Source organism: Schistocerca serialis, chromosome 7, assembly GCF_023864345.2.
Source record: "Schistocerca serialis cubense isolate TAMUIC-IGC-003099 chromosome 7, iqSchSeri2.2, whole genome shotgun sequence".
Lineage (NCBI taxonomy): Eukaryota > Metazoa > Arthropoda > Insecta > Orthoptera > Acrididae > Schistocerca > Schistocerca serialis.
In genome coordinates, this window is record NC_064644.1 from 593,131,903 (window position 1) to 593,152,831 (window position 20,929).

At 37.5% G+C, this 20,929-nt stretch overlaps 1 protein-coding gene across 3 annotated transcripts in view; it reads left to right on the top strand.

The window, feature by feature from the left end:
- Window positions 1-20,929, top strand: part of LOC126412573 (tRNA modification GTPase GTPBP3, mitochondrial) — a 143,122-nt gene that overhangs the window by 87,080 nt on the left and 35,113 nt on the right. For all 3 annotated transcript variants that reach the window (XM_050082220.1, XM_050082218.1, XM_050082219.1), the window contains exon 6: window positions 4,576-4,822. In XM_050082220.1, coding sequence (XP_049938177.1) covers window positions 4,576-4,822 — 247 coding nt within the window. The remainder of the gene's footprint in view (window positions 1-4,575; window positions 4,823-20,929) is intronic.

Below are 20,929 nucleotides of genomic sequence, written 5' to 3' on the forward strand. Positions count from 1 at the left end.
CCATCATTCAAATACTCTCATTTATCAGATAATGCCTTAATGAAGGTATATAAACAACTGCATCAAGCAGATCAACATAATACCTACATGTCAGAGTCCCTTCGTCAAGAAATTGTAGCAGCTAATAACATCAGTATTCAAGATAGTAGGAAGGGCAGTAATGGCCATAAATTTTTAATCTGTTTATTGCAGATTGATTTCAGCTACTGCGTAGCAATCTTTAGTGCAGTTATTTCCAAGTCATGATCGCTCATCATAAATAAAATTGGATGTGGCACCACATTGACATCACAGATAACAAAAAATTAAACTTTTATCTTGGATCTCGTTAGTACAGTCATGGAGCATGCTGTTCCTGAAGGAAACAAACCAGAAGGAAATTGGAATTAGTTAATAAAGTTTGATATCGATATTACTTTGTTAATAACTCAATTGTATGAGTATGGTGCTGAAGTTACTAAGTTATCATACCTTTAGAAATGGATAATACTGAATCTAAGTAATAATTAAATTCAGTCCCAATGTTTTCCCCCTTATAGTTTTGTCCCTTTCTCATTTGTCTATATTTTTATTTTCACACACCCTGTATTCACACTATTATTTTAATTGCCCACTGAAAAATTTAAAAAATCAACAGTGTAAAATTGAAAACCACTTTATATCTCACTATCACACACATAGAATCTCTTTTCTTATTTGTAAACTGATATGCCCGGTTGTCTGTTGGGACGGGGTAAGTGCACATAAGGGCCCATGGTACTGCTCTTGTTGATCAACACTGCCTGCTGGTGTTAATTCAGTGGAATGGGGTTAACACTCCAACACAGATCAACTACTGCACCCTCCACAAGTGTAGTGTTGCACTTGTTGGTGCAACTCAGTTGTCCACAACTGCTGCAGGGGTGGGAAGCAAGCAGACTCGCTTCTAGTTTGCGCAGAGTTGACATCTAACCCTGGGAAGACTTGCTGCATTTGACAAGGAGACACACCTGTGCTGTGTCGGTCCAGTATATTATTCGCTTTTTGCTTCCACTGATGCTGGCAGCTCTTCATGTGTCAAGTGCAGGAAATAAAAGCTTACGACACCTAAGCATCTGCTGTCTGTTTGTCTGCTTAATCCTACACATGTGCATCCCTCTCACACTACTTTCTTCACACTCAATCCTGTTTGATCTAGCACTGCTATCGTTTTTCATTGCAAATATCACCTCAAAAGCTAATAAAGTCGCTCGTGCCCATAAAGTATTTTAACCATCACTGTATTCTGGCCGTTACCACTACTTTGCAAAGCTCGCAGTTTGCTCTTTTCTTCTTTATCCTGTTCCTTTTCACACCATAAAAAATATTGGGTCTTTTCTTCTTTCTTATACATTTCATATAGTTGATATGATTGTGAATCTTTTGCCTCCTCCTTCTTTGTAATCTTGTTCCGGTTTTATCATTCTTTCTTTGGTGTGCATAACCTCTGCCTACATTCTCTCCCTGGCATTTTGATCCACATATTAATTTCAACCTGTCCATATTCTTTCAGGAATACCACCTCAAAATCTGTGTTGCTTTATACTGTAGTTCCTATGAATTTGTGCCACTTGTCTGCCAATAACTTCCTTGATACAAAATTGACCTTTTCCTCTTCTGTCCAACCAGTTAGCAATCCTCCTTTGAAGTTTGCCAAAAGTGGGACAGTGTGGATTGAGTCTTTTATATCAAATTTGTCAGTGCCCCTTAAGCGAGAGTCATGACACTATAGAAGCATTGTTCCATTGTGTATGCAACACAAACCTGCCTGTAACTCCTTTTTCATACATTCTTGTGTAGCTTCTTCTGTCTTGTTATTGTTCTTGGCAATTTCATTCCTTGCCGTTTCCATTTGGTTATAGAGTCCATCACATATCTTGCATGTTTGCACTACTGTCTTCTTCATTTTGGTGACATCACTACACACTTCTTGTATATTCACGTTATATCTTTTCATGGTTCTTTTAAAGATAAATCTGCACTCACTTGGATTTCCTGCTCCATTGCTGCGACTGTTTCAGCTTGGTTTTCTAGCCCTGCTCCCAAGTTGCCAATTTGGAAATTCTTGTATCAGTTGTTTGTTCCTAACCCCTCAAATTCAGCTACATGCTTTTCTGGCTTATGAAATACTGACTGTAGAATTTCTTTTAAGTTGTTCTTTGTCTTTTACTCATTGTATCTCCCATTTTTCCTTCTCTTTTGTCCATTATGTCTCCTGCACTTCCTTCTCTCTTAGTTATCATGCCAAGTGTTCTTTCTTTCCTCTCATTATTAAAATAATTTATGCAGTAATTTTATTTTGTAATTCCACATCACTACTAGTCATGTCTTCCTATAGTTGATCTCCCCTCTCTCTGATTTTATTACTGTCCTAAAATCCTGAATTCTTAGATTTGTCCCCTTCCTCCAATGTGCTGTAATCCTGGCCCTTTTTATCTTGGTAAATACATTGCTGTTTTGCCCATAAGGATAATTTGCAATAATACAAATCTAACAGTCGACACTCAGTTTGACCAGAATCTTCACATGTTATTTCATACTCAAATATACAGCTGTTAGTCCCAAACATTGTACTGCAGCAATTGTAGGCAAAACTACGACATTGCTTCTTGCAGCATTTCATTTCTGTTATCTTCAGTTGCTATGGTTGCCTAGTGTAGCATGCCCTGCAATGTTGAAAACTGCTCCATAGCATTATTGTGATTGCTGCAGTTGTTCAACATGTAATGTAAATCTATTCTCTCTTTTCGATTAGCAAGTTCACTGAACACCTCAGTCCAGCTGCATGGTTCATTACACTGGTTCCTACAAGTCATTCAACAGTGCACCCTCAGCCATAGATCATCATCATCATAATCAAAAGCATCAGTCTCTTAACCACCACTTTCATTTTAATATTTTGGTTTCACTTTGTTCTCCTATGCATTCTTCTTCAGTGAAGATTGTCCTCATTACTTGTCGCCAATTATAAGATATCGGCATAGGGGAGAAGAAACTGAACCGCCATGTACTGTATTACTCATTAGTACATTAAAGGTCACAACCATAAAACTTTTAGAAAATGACAGTGAAATCAAAACTTTTTATTAGGCATAAATCTTATTTCTGATGGCAAATGATTAATAAACAAAACTGTTTTATCCTTTCATTTACTTAGCACAGGGGTTACTTTTCTAACTTCAAATCATCGCATGTTAGTCCGCTCACCGTTCTACCTCCATCTCTGCTAAATATAACCAAAAGAATCAAATCTTCACTGTGCAGAGGAGTGTGCGCTGATAATACTGTGTGCCAGATGGAGACTCGAACTCGGGACCATTGCCTTGCGCGGGCAAGTGCTCTACCGAATGAGCTACCTAAGCATGTAATGTAAATCTATTCTCTCTTTTCGATTAGCAAGTTCACTGAACACCTCAGTCCAGCTGCATGGTTCATTACACTGGTTCCTACAAGTCATTCAACAGTGCACCCTCAGCCATAGATCATCATCATCATAATCAAAAGCATCAGTCTCTTAACCACCACTTTCATTTTAATATTTTGGTTTCACTTTGTTCTCCTATGCATTCTTCTTCAGTGAAGATTGTCCTCATTACTTGTCGCCAATTATAAGATATCGGCATAGGGGAGAAGAAACTGAACCGCCATGTACTGTATTACTCATTAGTACATTAAAGGTCACAACCATAAAACTTTTAGAAAATGACAGTGAAATCAAAACTTTTTATTAGGCATAAATCTTATTTCTGATGGCAAATGATTAATAAACAAAACTGTTTTATCCTTTCATTTACTTAGCACAGGGGTTACTTTTCTAACTTCAAATCATCGCATGTTAGTCCGCTCACCGTTCTACCTCCATCTCTGCTAAATATAACCAAAAGAATCAAATCTTCACTGTGCAGAGGAGTGTGCGCTGATAATACTGTGTGCCAGATGGAGACTCGAACTCGGGACCATTGCCTTGCGCGGGCAAGTGCTCTACCGAATGAGCTACCTAAGCACGACTCATGACCCATCTTCACTGTCCCAATTCGGCCAGTACCTCGTCTCATACCTTCCAAACTTCACAGAGGCTCTCCCGCGTAACTTGTAGGACTAGCACTCCTGGAAGAAAGGATGTTGCAGAGACATGGCTTAGCCACAGCCTGGGGGATGTTTCCAGAATAAAATTTTCGCTTTGCAGCAGAGTGTATGCTGATAGGAAAATTGGGGCTGTTAGGATGGGTCATGAATCGTGCTTGGGTAGCTCACTCGATAGAGCATTTGCCCACGAAAGGCAAAGGTCCCGAGTTCGAGTCTCTGTCTGGCACACAGTTTTAATGTACCAGGAAGTTTCATAATCCAAAGAGCTCCAAAGACATTGTGATCTTACTATTGCAACCTTAAACTGCACTCCATATGCAAATGGAACAGGAAGATGTCCTAATAAGTGATGCATTGCAAAGTACCCTCTGCCATGCACTTCTCTGTGATTTGCAGTTTATAAATGTAGATGTAAAAATACTCTGGCAGAAGTCATTTTATATTGGTAGTGTGATTTTTCCTTACATACAGGTAGACGACAAGCTGCCATAGTATCTCCTGTGGCAGGAACAACACGTGATGTGCTAGAACTGACAATTGACATTGGTGGATACCCAATGATCCTAGCAGACACAGCTGGTCTGAGACAAGAAGTAGCAGATGAAATTGAAAAAGAAGGTGTATCTCGAGCACAAAACAAAGCTGCTAGTGCTGATTTTCTGCTGCTGGTTGTTGACACTCCTTCAATAATGAATAATTCTAAAATACAAGATATTAGGTTTGTTTCCTGTACATAGTATATATTACACTCGATAAGTAATAGTATATATTACACTCGATAAGTAATACATGCTGCTGCTGCTTCTGTTGATGGTAGTGGTAGTAGGAGTTGTGGTGGTGGTGTATGTGTGTGCATTTTTGTGTGCGTGTGGGGAAGGGGGGGGGGGGGGGGGACATGTGTGGGCATGTAAGTGTGTATGGGCACACACGTGTGTGTGCGTGCTTGTGTTTGTGCTTGTGTGCCGTATCACCATTTTTATAAGGGTCATTGACTTAATTTTGGTAATGGTAATTCTCAGTTGCTAAACAAGGCATGGTTTAAGTGGTTTTTAAAAAGGACTTGCTGACTGTAAGTTATGAAAAATAAAAAATAAATAAATTTTTAAAAATTAAAAAATGAGTACAGCCAAGCTTCATACTCCTTCTCTTGTCCCCTTTCAGTGCAAGAATTTATTAGCTTGGCAATGTAAATACATCTTGGCATTTTGCCCTTAAAATAAGAGGTTGCTGCCCTGTAATTCATTGTTAATTCATAACCTAAATATTTTTTCTGCAAGTTATTTTATATATTTGCTGTTGACATTGAACCAATTTGGTCATTGTCACTCAAACAGAAACTAGTTATGTTTCCATAATATGAGGTTCAGCCATTAAGTATTTTATAAAATGCATTTTGGCCATCAGCTGGTTATTTGTTCCATTAGTCATCTACCTGTTTTGGTTATTAACCATCATCCAGGATGTAGGGTACAACAGATTAGTTAAAAGCATCCCACATTTGGTTGAAGCTGAATAATGTGGAAATTATCCAGTGAAATTTTACAAAAACCTGACATAATTTATTGTAAAATACTGACAGTCACATGCCATGTCAAATAGACAGACATCACAGCTTTTTTTGTTCTAATAATGGTACTTTTCAAAGAGAGAAGAATGTTTTGCTTGAATTGGAGTGTGCAAAATGCTAATGGAGGAAATGGGCTCAATGTCAGACATCTGTCTCTTTGATATGAGATAGGACTTTACTATTTTAAGATAAATTGTGTGAGGTGTTCGTGTAATTTCACTTTGTAGTTTTGATATTATTCAGCATCGAAGGAATAAGGGATGCAATGTGTTGTACCCACTGGTTAATAACTGAAACCAGTAGATGATTAATGGAACAAATAAACAGCTGATGGTTAAAATGCATTTTATAAGAAACTAATTACTATTCACATTCTGGTAATGTCACTGCATATAGTGTGCAATACTTTGTGTCCAGTAGCTTACTAGTGATTAAATATTTTCGACATGTCTGTGATGAAGAAAATCTGGTCTTAATTAAAACAGTGAAAGTTGCAGTCCCAATCCCACAACACAGATTTAGTATGAACTGAAGCACTGACTGTACCAGACACAGAGTCACTTGTTATCTGTTTACCACTGCACTGGACTATGAAAGACACTGGAAAAGAAATACATGCCTTTTGTATTTGTTGTACAAATGAGGTATTTATAATGTGCTTACTGTTTAAATTCAAACTTGGTGTAACCCATTCAGACATAGTTTTTCAAAATGGGTTCTGCATTTGTTGTTGATTAAAAGTAACATGGCATTTATGGTTCTTGTGTTGTGCGCATGAGACAGTGGGGATCACCAGCAACAGAAAATAATGTCTTGAAAAATGTTGTTGGTAATAGAACAATTAGTTGTCAGGCACAAAATTATCAACACTCTAGATCACATACAGCTGACAGTGTACAATATTCACAATTTGATTTTGATTGGGCAGTGTGACTATAAAAGTATAGTGAAATCAAACCTTGGAAACTCCAGGCAGGAAGTGACTTTTGATTGTGCCTGACTGTTATCTTAATGGAAAGTAGAAATCTATATTTTCCTACATTGTTTGTAAATACAATAAGAACTGTGAGAGTAAATATCTACAGAATATTGATACAGTTTATGACGGATGGGTTTTAAGGATGATAACAGATGATCTAGAAATGTGTTTGAATGCACAGATCTCTTCATACATTAAGGCAATGGTGAAAGTTATTTTATTTCTAGGATTTGAACGGATACCAGTATTTTTTTCATAAAATTCTTTGACTTTTCTTTCATGGAGTATTGAGCCTATTTTCTCCACTAGCCTTTCGAACTCTCCAATTCTTCTGTCTTTGAAAAGTACCATCATGAGAATGTCAAAAACTGTTTCTTTCATCATCTTCTTCTTCTTCTTCTTCTTCTTTGCTTCCTACTTTAGGCTATTTACAATCTGTTAAGGTTACTATTTTCTCCAACAAACTTCATGAATAATAGTTTGTATAACTGTACTGTAACTGCAGTGCAGATGCCAGCTGGCCGTGCGGTTAAATGCGCTACAGTCTGGAACCGCAAGACCGCTACGGTCGCAGGTTCGAATCCTGCCTCGGGCATGGATGTTTGTGATGTCCTTAGGTTAGTTAGGTTTAACTAGTTCTAAGTTCTAGGGGACTAATGACCTCAGCAATTGAGTCCCATAGTGCTCAGAGCCATTTTGAGCAGATGCCAGCCGCATATTATGTTTAGGACATCATCCAAGTCAAGTCAGTTACTTCCTACCAACTGAACTATTTGCCACTGTAGTCAGTACTAAGAAGTCTGACCTCATTCAGGGTGTGTCTCACATATAACATTCATCTGGCATCTACAGACATTGTGGACATCTATAAACTATTTTCTAATCCTTATTGCCTATTCACATGGTAGCAAGGCCATTGTACTCACTGTAATGGACACCTATATTACATTGTACAGTAGGGGGCCATTACTGAATGGGTTTATTAATATAAAAATTTGGTTTTTATTTTTTCACTTTATATTCGTCAGTGCCTTCTGCCTGGCGGTAAGCTGCAGCGTCTGTCATGTTGCCCAGAACCGGATAGAACCACCCTGAAATTCACGTGTTGAACCATCAGCAGCTAAACTCACATGTTGCTGACGAGGTAACGCTACCAAACTGTGCGTCTTATGACCTGACCGACCAATAGGGAGGCTTGGAGGTGATCAAGTGGGGGCGGAACCGCAGCCAGCTGCCGGGAACGGACACACCATTTGCTCTCTTCTACTGGCACCTTCCAAACCGATCAGATGCCCTCCTCACCTGCTCTCTTGGGCAGCTGCTCATTCAGTCTCGGCGGCTTCTCCAGGCCTGCCTTTCTTTACGGCATTAAAACTTCACAGGTTAAACTATGTTTTATTCTTCACCTCAACGGGTGCCTACCGCTTTTCCCTCCTGGCCAATCGTGATGCATTAACAACATATTTGAAATTGGCCCTAAGAAACCTCCTAAATACGTAATTGCTGTATGCCAACCAGAAGATAACATCATGATTGAAATTAGTTTTCAGGAAAGAGTAATAGCAATACAACAACTTTTTGATGGTATCATAATGACTTTCTTCAGTATCTTAAAGATTATGGAGCATTGTTTAGAAAGAATATTTTGACCTATGAGAAAATTTGTTCCACGTCTGTGTCCTGGCAGATTAGGGCATTACTTGTAATACTCGTCCATATGTCTCATTTGGGGGAAAAAAATATTTAAATTTTGTTTGAAAATTATCTGACATCGGGATTTACGTCTACATCTATATTACCCCATCCACCTAATGGTGTGTGTTGGAGAATACTTTGTGTAGAACTGTCATTTCCTCCTTGATATCTTTGGTTTCTTTTTGTTCCTTTGTAGATTGTAATATTTGACGTATGATTTCAGTTTGAAATATGTTGATGATATCGACAAATCTCTGTCTCTCCCCCCTCCCCCCCTCTCCCTTTTGTGCTTGCAGCAAGTAATTGGTGCTTTTTGTGGGATGTTGTTCAATACAAACAAATAAAAACTCAATAATAAAATTGCAGATCTTTCCCTGAAATGTTCCAGTTCACTTAATGCTTATATGAGTTAATTGAACAGCAACAATAATTTGTCGCAGTTTGTACAATCTCAGTCACAATTTGTTGAAAATGTGCAAGATCAACCATAATTAAACTCTTCACATGCCAATATTATAATGGTAAAATACACACCACTCACATATTTTCTTATATTGTTTTACATTTTTTACGCATTTGATTCTAATAAAAAGCGACTACTCTGCCAGTGTGTGGTGATAACTGCAAGCACCCTGGTGACTATTATCAACACCTCTGATAATGGGTGGTTTTTGTCTTTTTAAACTAGTGCACTGGAGATGTCCAAACAGAAATGAGATGTCATTAGACCTATACACATTTCATGTGACTATTAACTTATTTGTCTGTCTCTAGTCAAATGATTGCCTTCTTAAATAATCTGTATGGTATACTGCTGTCAACATGTTCAAGCACATTCTAATCTCCCTCTTATTTTCACTGTACCAAATAGAACATGGTTAAAAAGCAAAATTATTAATAATCAGATTTCAATTCAACGAAGTTCTGATCTCCATCTCTTACTTCTCCTCAAGATATTGAGAAATACCCACACAAACCAGATTCAATTGAATTCAATTCCATTCAAATTATTGCTCATAACATATAATTTTACATTTGTGTGTGCTTTCAACTAAGTATAATGTTTTTACAAAACTTTTTTTTAGTTTACATTATTTCTTATTACTTTGTAATTCATGATAGATTCAAGTTATAAGGGCATTTTTGGATAAGCCACTGCTTGACTTGCTTTTTAAGAGTATCCCCTGTCAATTTCTTAACGTCATGTGGTAACAAGTTATTAAAAACAGCTCCTTTGACATAGGGGCATTTCGCTGTTAAAGTTAATCTTCTGTTAACCATATGAAAATCTTTTCTGTGCTGTGTTTCATAGTTGTGAATGTCCATGTTTCTTATTGTGATCTTAGTGTCTTCTTTCTCTAGCATTATAGTTTCTAGTATATACCCGGAATAAACTGTGAGAATATTGTGTCAAATGAGTTTTAAATAATTCAGTTTACATTTCTTCAGTAGATATGGAGAAATTTCATCTAGTCTCGCTGATTTTTTGTTTCTGAGGTTATCCATAAGCTGCTGAATGTCATATGTGCTTACTGCAGGTAGTGTACTGCAGTTCTGTTTGTTATAGGATTCATATGAGTGCTGTCTATCCTGTTTCATAGTGACATCATTTTCAGCAGTATCTATGAAGTAACTATCAAAAATATTGCTGACTAGAAGAGGATCAGAGATATCTTCATTATTCACAGTTAATTGTACGTTATTAATTTTAGTTTGTGTTTCATTGTTTCTGATTTTAGTTACAATTGACCAGCAAGTCTTTGAAGCGTTATCCGAACTTTGTATCTATTGGCTGATTCTTTCTGAGTTTAATCTCCTGACTTCTTTGCATACTTTTATTTTACTGCTTGTAGAGTGCTTTATGTAACTCTGAGTTAGCCAGTCTGTGTAAGCTATTTTGTTTGAAAATCTAATGGCGCAGGTTTTTACTTTGAAGGTTGATTTTTCTCGATTCTCACTTTTTGTAATGGCATGGCTCTATTTAAGTGCTCAGTCATAATTTCTGTGAACATGTTCCACTTATTGTTGACCCCAGTGGTAGTCATAACTGATTCCCATGATTCCTTACTTAAACTGTGTCTTAGTGTAGCAATGCTGTTTGCAAATAATATTCACCTGTGCTCATACATTTTTCTTGGTTTGAATTTGGTATTACATTTTAGCACTAGTGTTTGGCCTAAATGATCTGAGAGGTGATCGTTTGAGATGATGTGGTCATAATTTGTGATAACATGCTCAATTGAACTATTATGTGTGTTAGCTACTCTGGTGGGTACTAGTCCAAGAAGATCTTTAGCCCCGTAAGACAGGATACAATCTATAACACGTTTGCTTTCCTGACCATCATGTAAAGTGTTGATGTTCAGATCTGCCAGTATGATAAGATTTACACTTCTAGAGCTTGACATTAATTTACTTAAAACTCCGCCAAGTGATTTCAGAAAGGCATCAAAGTTTCCACAGGGGGATCTATATACACTTATGACATAGAAAGGAACAGTGCAAAATGTGATTTTAAGAATTGCAATTTTGAAATCTTTCTCAAAACAGAAATTGTTCCCCCATAGCACTTTTTCCGTGGTGGTTATGATCCTACATTTTCTTGAGTATATGGCAATACCACCACCTTTATTGTGTGCTCTGCAGTAGAACATAGCTAGGTTGTAGCTTTTTAATTTGCAATATTGAATGTTGGTCACTGTTTTCTGGTGTTCTGCAACTATTTCTACATGTGGAGATAGTCCTGTGATAAATGATTCAAAAGCATCTATTTTCTTTCCTAAACTCCGTACATTATAGTCCAAAAGTGATAAATTATTCTTGTGTGATCTGACATCTGCTTGAGGCACATATGAAACACATACACTTGCATCTGGTGTTGTGCTGGTGGAAGGTTTTATCATCTTAAAAAAACATCGCTCTTATCTTGCCAATGTATTGTTTTACTGACCTGGCATTTCGTGGTGGATTCTCCCAAGTATTCGTTATTTATGTCCTTGAGAGGGGTGGCCTCTGTAGTACAACACTGCACATTCAATTTGCTGTTCACTATTTCCTGGCTCCATTTTATAACTAAGTCCTTCCCTAGTCTGTTGAGGCCATTGGCATCATCCTCGATTGAGCGCCATACTCTCTGTACCTGAACACATGCGACCCCTATTGGTGGGGTTGTATGAAAGACAGGGTGTACAGCAATAAACCCAAAACCTTTGCTGCGCTGAGAACAGCCATTGAGAAGGTCATCAACAGCATCAATGTTCCGACACTTAAGCGGATCATGCAAAATTTCACTATTCATCTGCGCCACATCATCGCCAATGATGACACACACATCAAACACATCATAACCTAAATTTGAATATGTTTACATGTTGAATAAAATGTGTGGACACCATAGTTTGTAACTAATTTACTTTTTTTTCATGTAGTTCAATAATTGTCACCCTGTATTTGTGTATTGAGAATTCTGCTGTATTTAATTTATTTCCTGGTATCGTGAGGTGTTGAAATTTATCCTGTTTCTTTTAGAATGTCAGTAAAATTTTCCAAATATTGTTTGTGTCTTAGTTCTGTTTGTTCATTAATAATTTCATCTGGATATGCATTTATACAAAAATTTTATTTATAGCCGGAGCACCTGAAATGGCATAACAACTAAAACAGGATTCATCATGTATAAATAGCAAGTTAATAAAATAATTGTGCAGCAGAAACTTGACAAAATATGTACTGTGTCATTCACTAACATAATGCTTGCTGCAGGCCATCAAAAAAGAAACTCAAGGACAATTTCACTGAAAAGTAGTTCATGTATTACATGTTTTTGTATTTAATGTTTCCAAATCTTTCAATAATCAGTAATAAAAATAATAATAATTATTATTATCATTATTATTATTATTATTATTATTGATTATTCCCATTTAACAAAATATATACTGTGTCATTCACTAACATAATGCTTGCTGCAGGTCATCAAAAAAGAAACTCAAGGACAATTTCACTGAAAAGTAGTTCATGTATTACATGTTTTTGTATTTAATGTTTCCAAATGTTTCAATAATCAGTAATAAAAATAATAATAATAATAATTATTATTATTATTATTATTGATTATTCCCAATTAAAGAGAGCGTTTGAACTTGAATTCCATTATGATGATTGTTTATGTTTTTTCTGAGACCAGATTTTCTTCATGTGTTCACTGTGTTGTTTATTTCGCTCCGCTGTCCATTTGCATCCTGGTCTCTTCTGTGTTGTGGTGTCAAATTTATGTTTTTTGATGAGGTTCCTGAATTCAGATCTATTTTCTGCATCGTTTACTGTTATGTGTGCTTGTCTGAGGTCCTCTTCAACTTCTTTTATCCATTTTGTTTTTCCCCTGCCTGAGCTGATGACTTTAAGAATTCGCTTAAAGATTCTGTTTTCACTCATCCTGTGGATATATCCGTAGAACTGCATTCTTCTTTTCCTTATTGTATCCGTAATCATGTCTGTGTATTTATATAATTCTGATGTTGGTCTCTTCTTCCAGATTCCTTGCTCTTGTATCGGGCCAAAAATTTTCCTGAGAATTTTCCTTTCTTGTTTCTCTATTTCTTTGATTTTAGTTTGCCCACCTATTTGTGTTGTTTCAGATGCATACAGTGCCTCTGGAGGTACGACAGTGTTGTAGTGCCTCAACTTTGTGTTAATGGATATGGACTTTTTGTTATAATAGTTCCACGTGAGTTTATATGCTTTCTGTAGTTTTTTTATTCTTTCGTCATTGGCCCTTAGGTTGATCCCTGATGGTTGGATGATTTCTCCCAGATATTTAAAATGTGGTACTTGTACGATTTTCCCATGGGTTGACACAATAGGAAATTTGTCTTGTGGCACTGTTTCTATGTACTGGGTTTTCTCATATGAAATTTGCAGGCCAGTTCTTTGTGCAATTTCGTGTAACTTCTCTATCACGTTAGTGGCTTCTTCCCTATTATTTGTGAGGATTGCAAGGTCATCTGCAAAAGCTAAGCACTTCACATTGAATCTATTATCTTTTCTAATGCCAATTTGGATTCCTTTGACTTCTTTTTCCCATGTCCTGATAATTTTTCAAGAATGATACTAAAGAGTAATGGTGAATGTCCGTCACCCTGTCGCACTCCAGTTTGGATTTCAAATGGTTCAGAGATATCCACCATAAATTTTACTTTGGAGACTGTGTCAGTTAATGTTTGCTGAATGATTTCTCTTGTCTTTCTGTCAATGCTGAATTCTTCCAGCGTGTTGCAGAGCGCTACTCTGTCTATTGAGTCACAGGCCTTTTTAAAATCTACAAAAGTGACCACTGTGTTTCGGGTGTTTCTCATCTGGAGAATCATTTTCAGATTCCAGATCTGTTGTATGCATGATCGTCCCTTGCAAAAACCAGCCTGGTATTCTCCTATTTGTGGGTTAGCTTGTCCTTCTAATCTATTCATGAGAACTTTTGATAGGATTTTATATAATAAATATTAATTATTATTATTATTATTATTATTATTATAATTATTATTATTATTATCCTTTTCGCAGACGTTATTTCTGGTTAAAAATGGAAAGTGACACGGACCTTGATCAAGCGTGACTTCCTTTTAACTGTACAGTATATGTTACATTGCATTTAAGACCTTTCAGGTAATTGAACATGTATCAATAATTACAGATTTCTGTAGTTGTATATATACGTTTGGATGTAGCTGTATTGCGTTGATGTACTGGTGGATATTGTGTGATATGACTCCTGTAGTTGATAGTATAATTGGTATAATGTCAACTTTATCCTGATGCCACATGTCCTTGACTTCCTCAGCCAGTAGGATGTATTTTTCAATTTTTTCTCCTGTTTTCTTTTGTATATTTGTTGTATTGCATATGGATATTTCGATTAGTTGTGTTAATTTCTTCTTTTTATTGGTGAGTATGATGTCAGGTTTGTTATGTGGTGTTGTTTTATCTGTTATAATGGTTCTGTTCAAGTATAATTTGTATTCATCATTCCCAAGTACATTTTGTGGTGCATACATGTGTGTGGGAACGTGTTGTTTTATTAGTTTATGTTGTATGGTAAGTTGTTGATGTATTATTTTTGCTACATTGTCATGTCTTCTGGTGTATTCTGTATTTGCTAGTATTGTACATCCGCTTGTGATGTGATCTACTGTTTCTATTTGTTGTTTGCAAAGTCTGCATTTATCTGTTGTGGTATTGGGATCTTCAATAATATGCTTGCTGTAATATCTGGTGTTTATTGTCTGATCCTGTATTGCAATCATGAATCCTTCCGTCTCACTGTATATATTGCCTTTTCTTAGCCATGTGTTGGATGCGTCTTGATCGATGTGTGGCTGTGTTAGATGATATGGATGCTTGCCATGTAGTGTTTTCTTTTTCCAATTTACGTTCTACATATCTGTTGATGTTATGTGATCTAAAGGGTTGTAGAAGTGGTTATGAAATTGCAATGGTGTAGCTGATGTATTTATATGAGTGATTGCTTTGTGTATTTTGCTAGTTTCTACTCGTTCTAGAAAGAATTTTCTTAAATTGTCTACCTGTTCATAATGTAGGTTTTTTATGTCGATAAATCCTCTTCCTCCTTCCTTTCTGCTTAATGTGAGTCTTTCTGTTGCTGAATGTATGTGATGTATTCTATATTTGTGGCATTGTGATCGTGTAAGTGTATTGAGTGCTCCTAGGTCTGTGTCACTCCATTTCACTACTCCAAATGAGTAGGTCAATATTGGTATAGCATAAGTATTTATAGCTTTTGTCTTGTTTCTTGCTGTCAGTTCTGTTTTCAGTATTTTGTTAGTCTCTGTCTATATTTTTCTTTTAGTTATTCTTTAATATTTGTATTATCTATTCCTATTTTTTGTCTGTATCCTAGATATTTATAGGCATCTGTTTTTTCCGATCCTTCTATGGAGTCGCTGTGGTTATCCAATAAGTAATCTTCTTGTTTAGTGTGTTTTCCCTTGACTATGCTATTTTTCTTACATTTGTCTGTTCCAAAAGCCATATTTATATCATTGCTGAACTGTTATCTTTAGTAATTGGTTGAATTGTTGATTTGTTGCTGCCAGTAGTTTTAGATCATCCATGTATAGCAAATGTGTGATTTTGTGTTGGTATGTTCCAGTAATATTATATCCATAATTTGTATTATTTAGCATGTTGGATAGTCGGTTCAGAGCAAGGCAGAACCAGAAAGGACTTAATGAGTCTCCTTGGTATATTCCACGCTTAATCTGTATTGGCTGTGATGTGATATTATTTGAATTTGTTTGGATATTAAGTGTGGTTTTCCAATTTTTCATTACTATGTTTAGGAACTGTATCAATTTCGGATCTATTTTGTATATTTCCAATATCTGTAGTAACAATGAGTGGGGTACACTATCAAAAGCTTTTTGGTAATCAATGTATGCATAGTGTAGCGACCTTTGTTTAGTTTTAGCTTGATATGTCACCTCTGCATCTACTACCAGTTGCTCTTTACATCCTCGTGCTCCTATGCAACAGCCTTTTGTTCTTCATTTATAATTTTCTTCTGTGTTGTATGTGTCATTAATTTCTGTGTAATGATTGAAGTTAATATTTTGTATATTGTTGGTAGGCATGTTATGGGGCGATATTTTGTAGGGTTTGCTGTGTCTGCTTGATCTTTAGGTTTCAGATAAGTTATTCCACCTGTAAGTGTATCAGGAAATGTGTATGGGTCTGCAATGTATCTGTTAAATAATTTATATCTAAAAACAAAGATGATGAGACTTACCAAACAAAAGCGCTCGCAGGTCGATAGACACACAAACAAACACAACCATACACACAAAATTCAAGCTTTCGCAACAAACAGTTGCTTCATCAGGAAAGAGGGAAGTAGAGGGAAAGACGAAAGGATGTGGGTTTTAAGGGAGAGGGTAAGGAGTCATTCCAATCCCGGGAGTGGAAAGACTTACCTTAGGGGGAAAAAGGACAGGTATACACACACACACACACACACACACACACACACACACACACACACACACACATATTCATCCGCACATACACAGACATTTGTAAAGGCAAGGCTTTGAAACTCTTTGCCTTTACAAATGTCTGCTTGTGTCTGTGTATGTGCGGATGGATATGTGTGTGTGTGTGTGTGTGAGTGTGTGTGTGTGTGTGTGTGTGTGTGTGTGTGTGTGTGTGTGTGTGTGCGCGAGTGTATACCTGTCCTTCTTTCCCCCTAAGGTAAGTCTTTCCGCTCCCGGGATTGGAATGACTCCTTACCCTCTCCCTTAAAACCCACATCCTTTCGTCTTTCCCTCTCCTTCCCTCTTTCCTGATGAAGCAACTGTTTGTTTCGAAAGCTTGAATTTTGTGTGTATGGTTGTGTTTGTTTGTGTGTCTATCGACCTGCCAGCGCTTTTGTTTGGTAAGTCTCATCATCTTTGTTTTTAGATATATTTTTCCCACGTGGAATGTTTCCCTCTATTATGTTAAATAATTTAGTTAGATGTGAATGTGTTGAGGTGAACTTCTTTAGCCAGAAATTTGCTATTTTATCTTTTCCAGGGGCTTTCCAATTGTGAGTAGAATTAATTGCTTGGTTGACTTCATGTTGCAAAATTATCACTTCACGCATTTGTGGTATCATCTTGTATGTGTCTGTTTCTGTTTGTATCCACCCTGCATGCCTGTTATGCTGTACTGGATTTGACCATATGTTGCTCCAGAAGTGTTCCATGTCTGTTATGTTTGGTGGATTGTCTATTTTAATGTGTGTGTTATCTACTGTCTGGTAACATTTCTTTTGGTTTGTGTTGAATGTTTGGTTTTGCTTCCTTCTATTTTCACTTTTTTTGTATCTTCTAAGTCGTTCCGCCAATGCCTGTAATTTCTGCTTCTTTTCATCCAATTGCTCTATCGCTTTTTGTTGTGAGATTTTACCTAACCTTTTTCGTTTTTTGTCTGATATTTCATTTCTTATAAATTGTATTAGCTGTCCGATGTCTTTTCTCAGTTTTTCTATTCTGATCTGTAGCCTGTGTTGCAATGCTGGTTTTGTGGGTTTCTTCTGTGTGTTGGTTTGTTCTGATCTCTGTCTAGTGTGTATATTTAGTGTAGTGAGTGCTCCTATATGAACCAGTAGTTGTAACTCTTCCATAGTTTTGTTTTCATTTATTTTGTTGTGTATGATTGTGTTGATAGTTGTTATTGTTGTTTCGACTTGTGGGTTATTTGGCGGTCTATGCAAGAATGGTCTAATGTCTCTATTTGTGTCTTTGTATTCTATATATGTCAGCTGAAATTTTTCTTCTATATCTAACATGTGTGTCACTTTGTGTTCTATTTGTGCTTGTTCTGGTGGCTGTCGTAAGATTTTGTTTTCCTCTGATTGTTTAATTGATACGTGTTGTTCTTTGTTAGTTTGCTCTGGGATGTTTGAGTCCATTACTGTATTTTCTTCTTCTTTTTCTGATTGCACATTATTTTGTTCCAGTATTTGTTGTACTTGTTGTTTGATGTGTCCTAATTCTGACTGGGGTATCCTGTTATTTTTGATTATTACATGGATCTGATCAGCTAGTCGTCGTTCTGTTAAAAATTTTAATTCTGGGTATCTGGTAATAAATGTTGCGTATACTTGTGATCTGTATCCAGTTGTGTTGGTTCCTAGGTTTGTTGCTTGGTAATAACAGAACATGAGGTGTCAGTTAACTTCATCTGACCATCTCATCCTCTGTCTTTGTTTTCCTTCTAGGGTGGTTACAGGAATTCTATCCTGCAAAACACCTCTATTTGGATTTAAATCATTTTCCAGTTGGCTAGCAGTGTCGTTACCATTGTGGGCGGGCATAGGGTTCAAGCGTCGTCCCCGACCATGATGGCGCTTGTTCGAGGCTTCTTTAGTTCTGTCCTGAACCAACTAATCACACTAAAAGGGGGTTAGCCCTATTAGTGGTTTGTTCTTTTCGTCGCCTTTTACGACTGGCAGAACATACCGGAGGCCTATTCTTTTCCCGGGCCTCCACGGGAATTATTATTATTATTATTATTATTATTATCATTATTGCATACATAATCAACAGCACAAATAAACACAAAATATGCACAGCAGTATTGAAATATAACAACTTGAGTGCAAACACCATTTGCATAAGGATTTTTTATTGACACATAAATGAACATGATGTACATGCCATGTAAGTTATAAATAAATATGTAAAAAATATTATTGTACATGCAGTTTTGCTGTATTATATTGTTTACCAATGCGTTGTATTGTGGTCTTCAGTAGAGAGTGAGAATGTACAAGGGGTGTCCGTAAAATGAGGTTCTGAATTTTTTTTTAACAGTGTAAAACATGTTTATTTCATGACTGCGTGCTTTTTTGGAAAATTCAGACTTTAACCTGTTTTTCTACATAGTCACCACTGAGGTCAATACATTTTTGCATGCGGTGTACAAGCTTTTGAATGCCCAAGTCAAAAAAATCTGCCGCAAAGCCGCGCAGATACCTGAGACCACTTCTTCCAGCTCTTCTCTATTGCCAAAATGCGTTTCACCTGGGTGTTTCTTCATGTCAGGGAAGACATGGTAGTCACTTGGGGCTAGGTCCTGGGCTGTGTTTGACAATACCCCATCCAAATTTTGTGAAGAGCTCGTTGGGGGCTTTAGTGGTGTGGGGTCGAGTGTTATCCCGATGCAAATGCACCTCCTTGGACAGCATACCCATCCTATTGTTTTGAATTGCACGACACAATTTTTGCAGTGTCTCACAGTAACCGGCAGCGTTGATTGTTGTACCGGTGGGCAAGAATAATTGTTTTACCGGTGGGCAAGAACTCGCACAACAATACCCCCTTCCTGTCCCAAAACACTGTTGCCATCACTTTGCCGACACTTTGCGTTTGTTTGAATTTTTCGCAATCTCAGTGACTCTGGGTGCTTCCTTTGTTTGGACTGTTCTTTGGTTTTGGGTGTGCGGTAATGCACCCAAGACTCATCTCCAATAATGATGGAGTCGAGGTATTCCTCGCCATGAGTTCCGTGATCTTGAAGAAGTAAAGAATCAGCATATGAGACACTGCAACTAGTACATTCAAACTTGCATTTCTGTGTGAGCCCTCACAAGTCCACTATCCAGGATGCATAAGACTGATCTCTATACATTCCGTACTGTTTAAACTGCAGTCTCTCTGCTACAGTATGTGTTTACTTGTGCAGGAAATTACACAGTTCATTAAATTCTAAAGCTTTGGGGTCAGTGTGTGGATGCAGTTTTTGCACAATCTTGTGTAAACTACTACTGCTAAGTACCAAAGCACATGGACTGCATGATTTGATATGTTTCTTAATTTGGAGTATAACATATATACCCAGGTAGTTTTCTCATCTCTACGATTTTGTCATAGTAAATAGTGTGGGCGGGCACAAAGGCTGTCTCACAAGTGTTCGTCCCACTGACTGTATGCTCACGTTTCAGATTAGCTCCACATTTTACTTGAGCAGCTTTTGCATCTGCTCCTGCTGCAATTGTTGTTGCAGTTGCATCTGTTCCTGCTGTTGTTTGTGCAGTATTACTTGACACTGCCGTAGCTCCAAAAACTTGTAATCCATCATTATGAGTTTAATTGTATGCACCTCCCATGGGGCTCATGGCTCCTTTGCAAGTTTGTGCATGGCGCATGCGGGACCCCCAACTATTGCAGGCCTTTCTTCCTTCCCCGGCTGCATTTCCTTCCACATGCTCCTACCTCATTTTCCTCATTCCTTCCCCTCTGCTGCCTCACTCCCCCCCCCCCCCCCCCCCCCTCTCGGTGTCCTTGCTTGTATTGGCCCAACTATGCTCCTGGCTTCTGCTATCTCTTACGGTTTTTTTCCTCTTGGTTTTTTTTTCCAACATTTTTTATTCCCCTTTGGGATTTGACCTCCACTTCTAAATTCTGCCTCCATAGTGTGAGCCAGTCGGGGAAGAACACTTTACTTAGGGTTTTCAACATTTGGCCTTAATGCCTCTTCTACCTTTTTCTCAACACCATTGTCCTTTAAAGCTATGTAGTCAGCACAATAATTAGTCCGTATGGTATCCTTTTCGTTGAGTCCCCTGACAACACAGGAATCACACTTCTGATATCTGAATTACAACCTCCCCGTGTATGTCATTCTGGAACATTGGCACTCCCAGCAATGTCCATTTGCAACAGGGCTTATGGGGACCCTATCTCCACCACCAAGCCATTATTTTTCATGGAAATTATCAAAGACAAGTTCTGCAAAATGGACTCTTTGAGTAAAATGCAGTTGGGTTCACTGTTTATCAAAATTATTTTCTGCCGTCCAATCTGTGGCCCTTCATGCCTGTGACCATCTTGAGAGGGATCACATTTGAGGGGAATGCTCTCTTGGAAAAGGTCTAGGTTATGGTTTATTGGTGTGATGTGAAGCTGTACGTCCCCCCACCCACGAGATGTTTTCAGTGTATGCATTTCGGGCACAAGTCTTCCCTCTGTACAGTGGATCCTCTATGCAATGAATGTGGACCCCCACTCTATGGGTGGAGCTCTGGT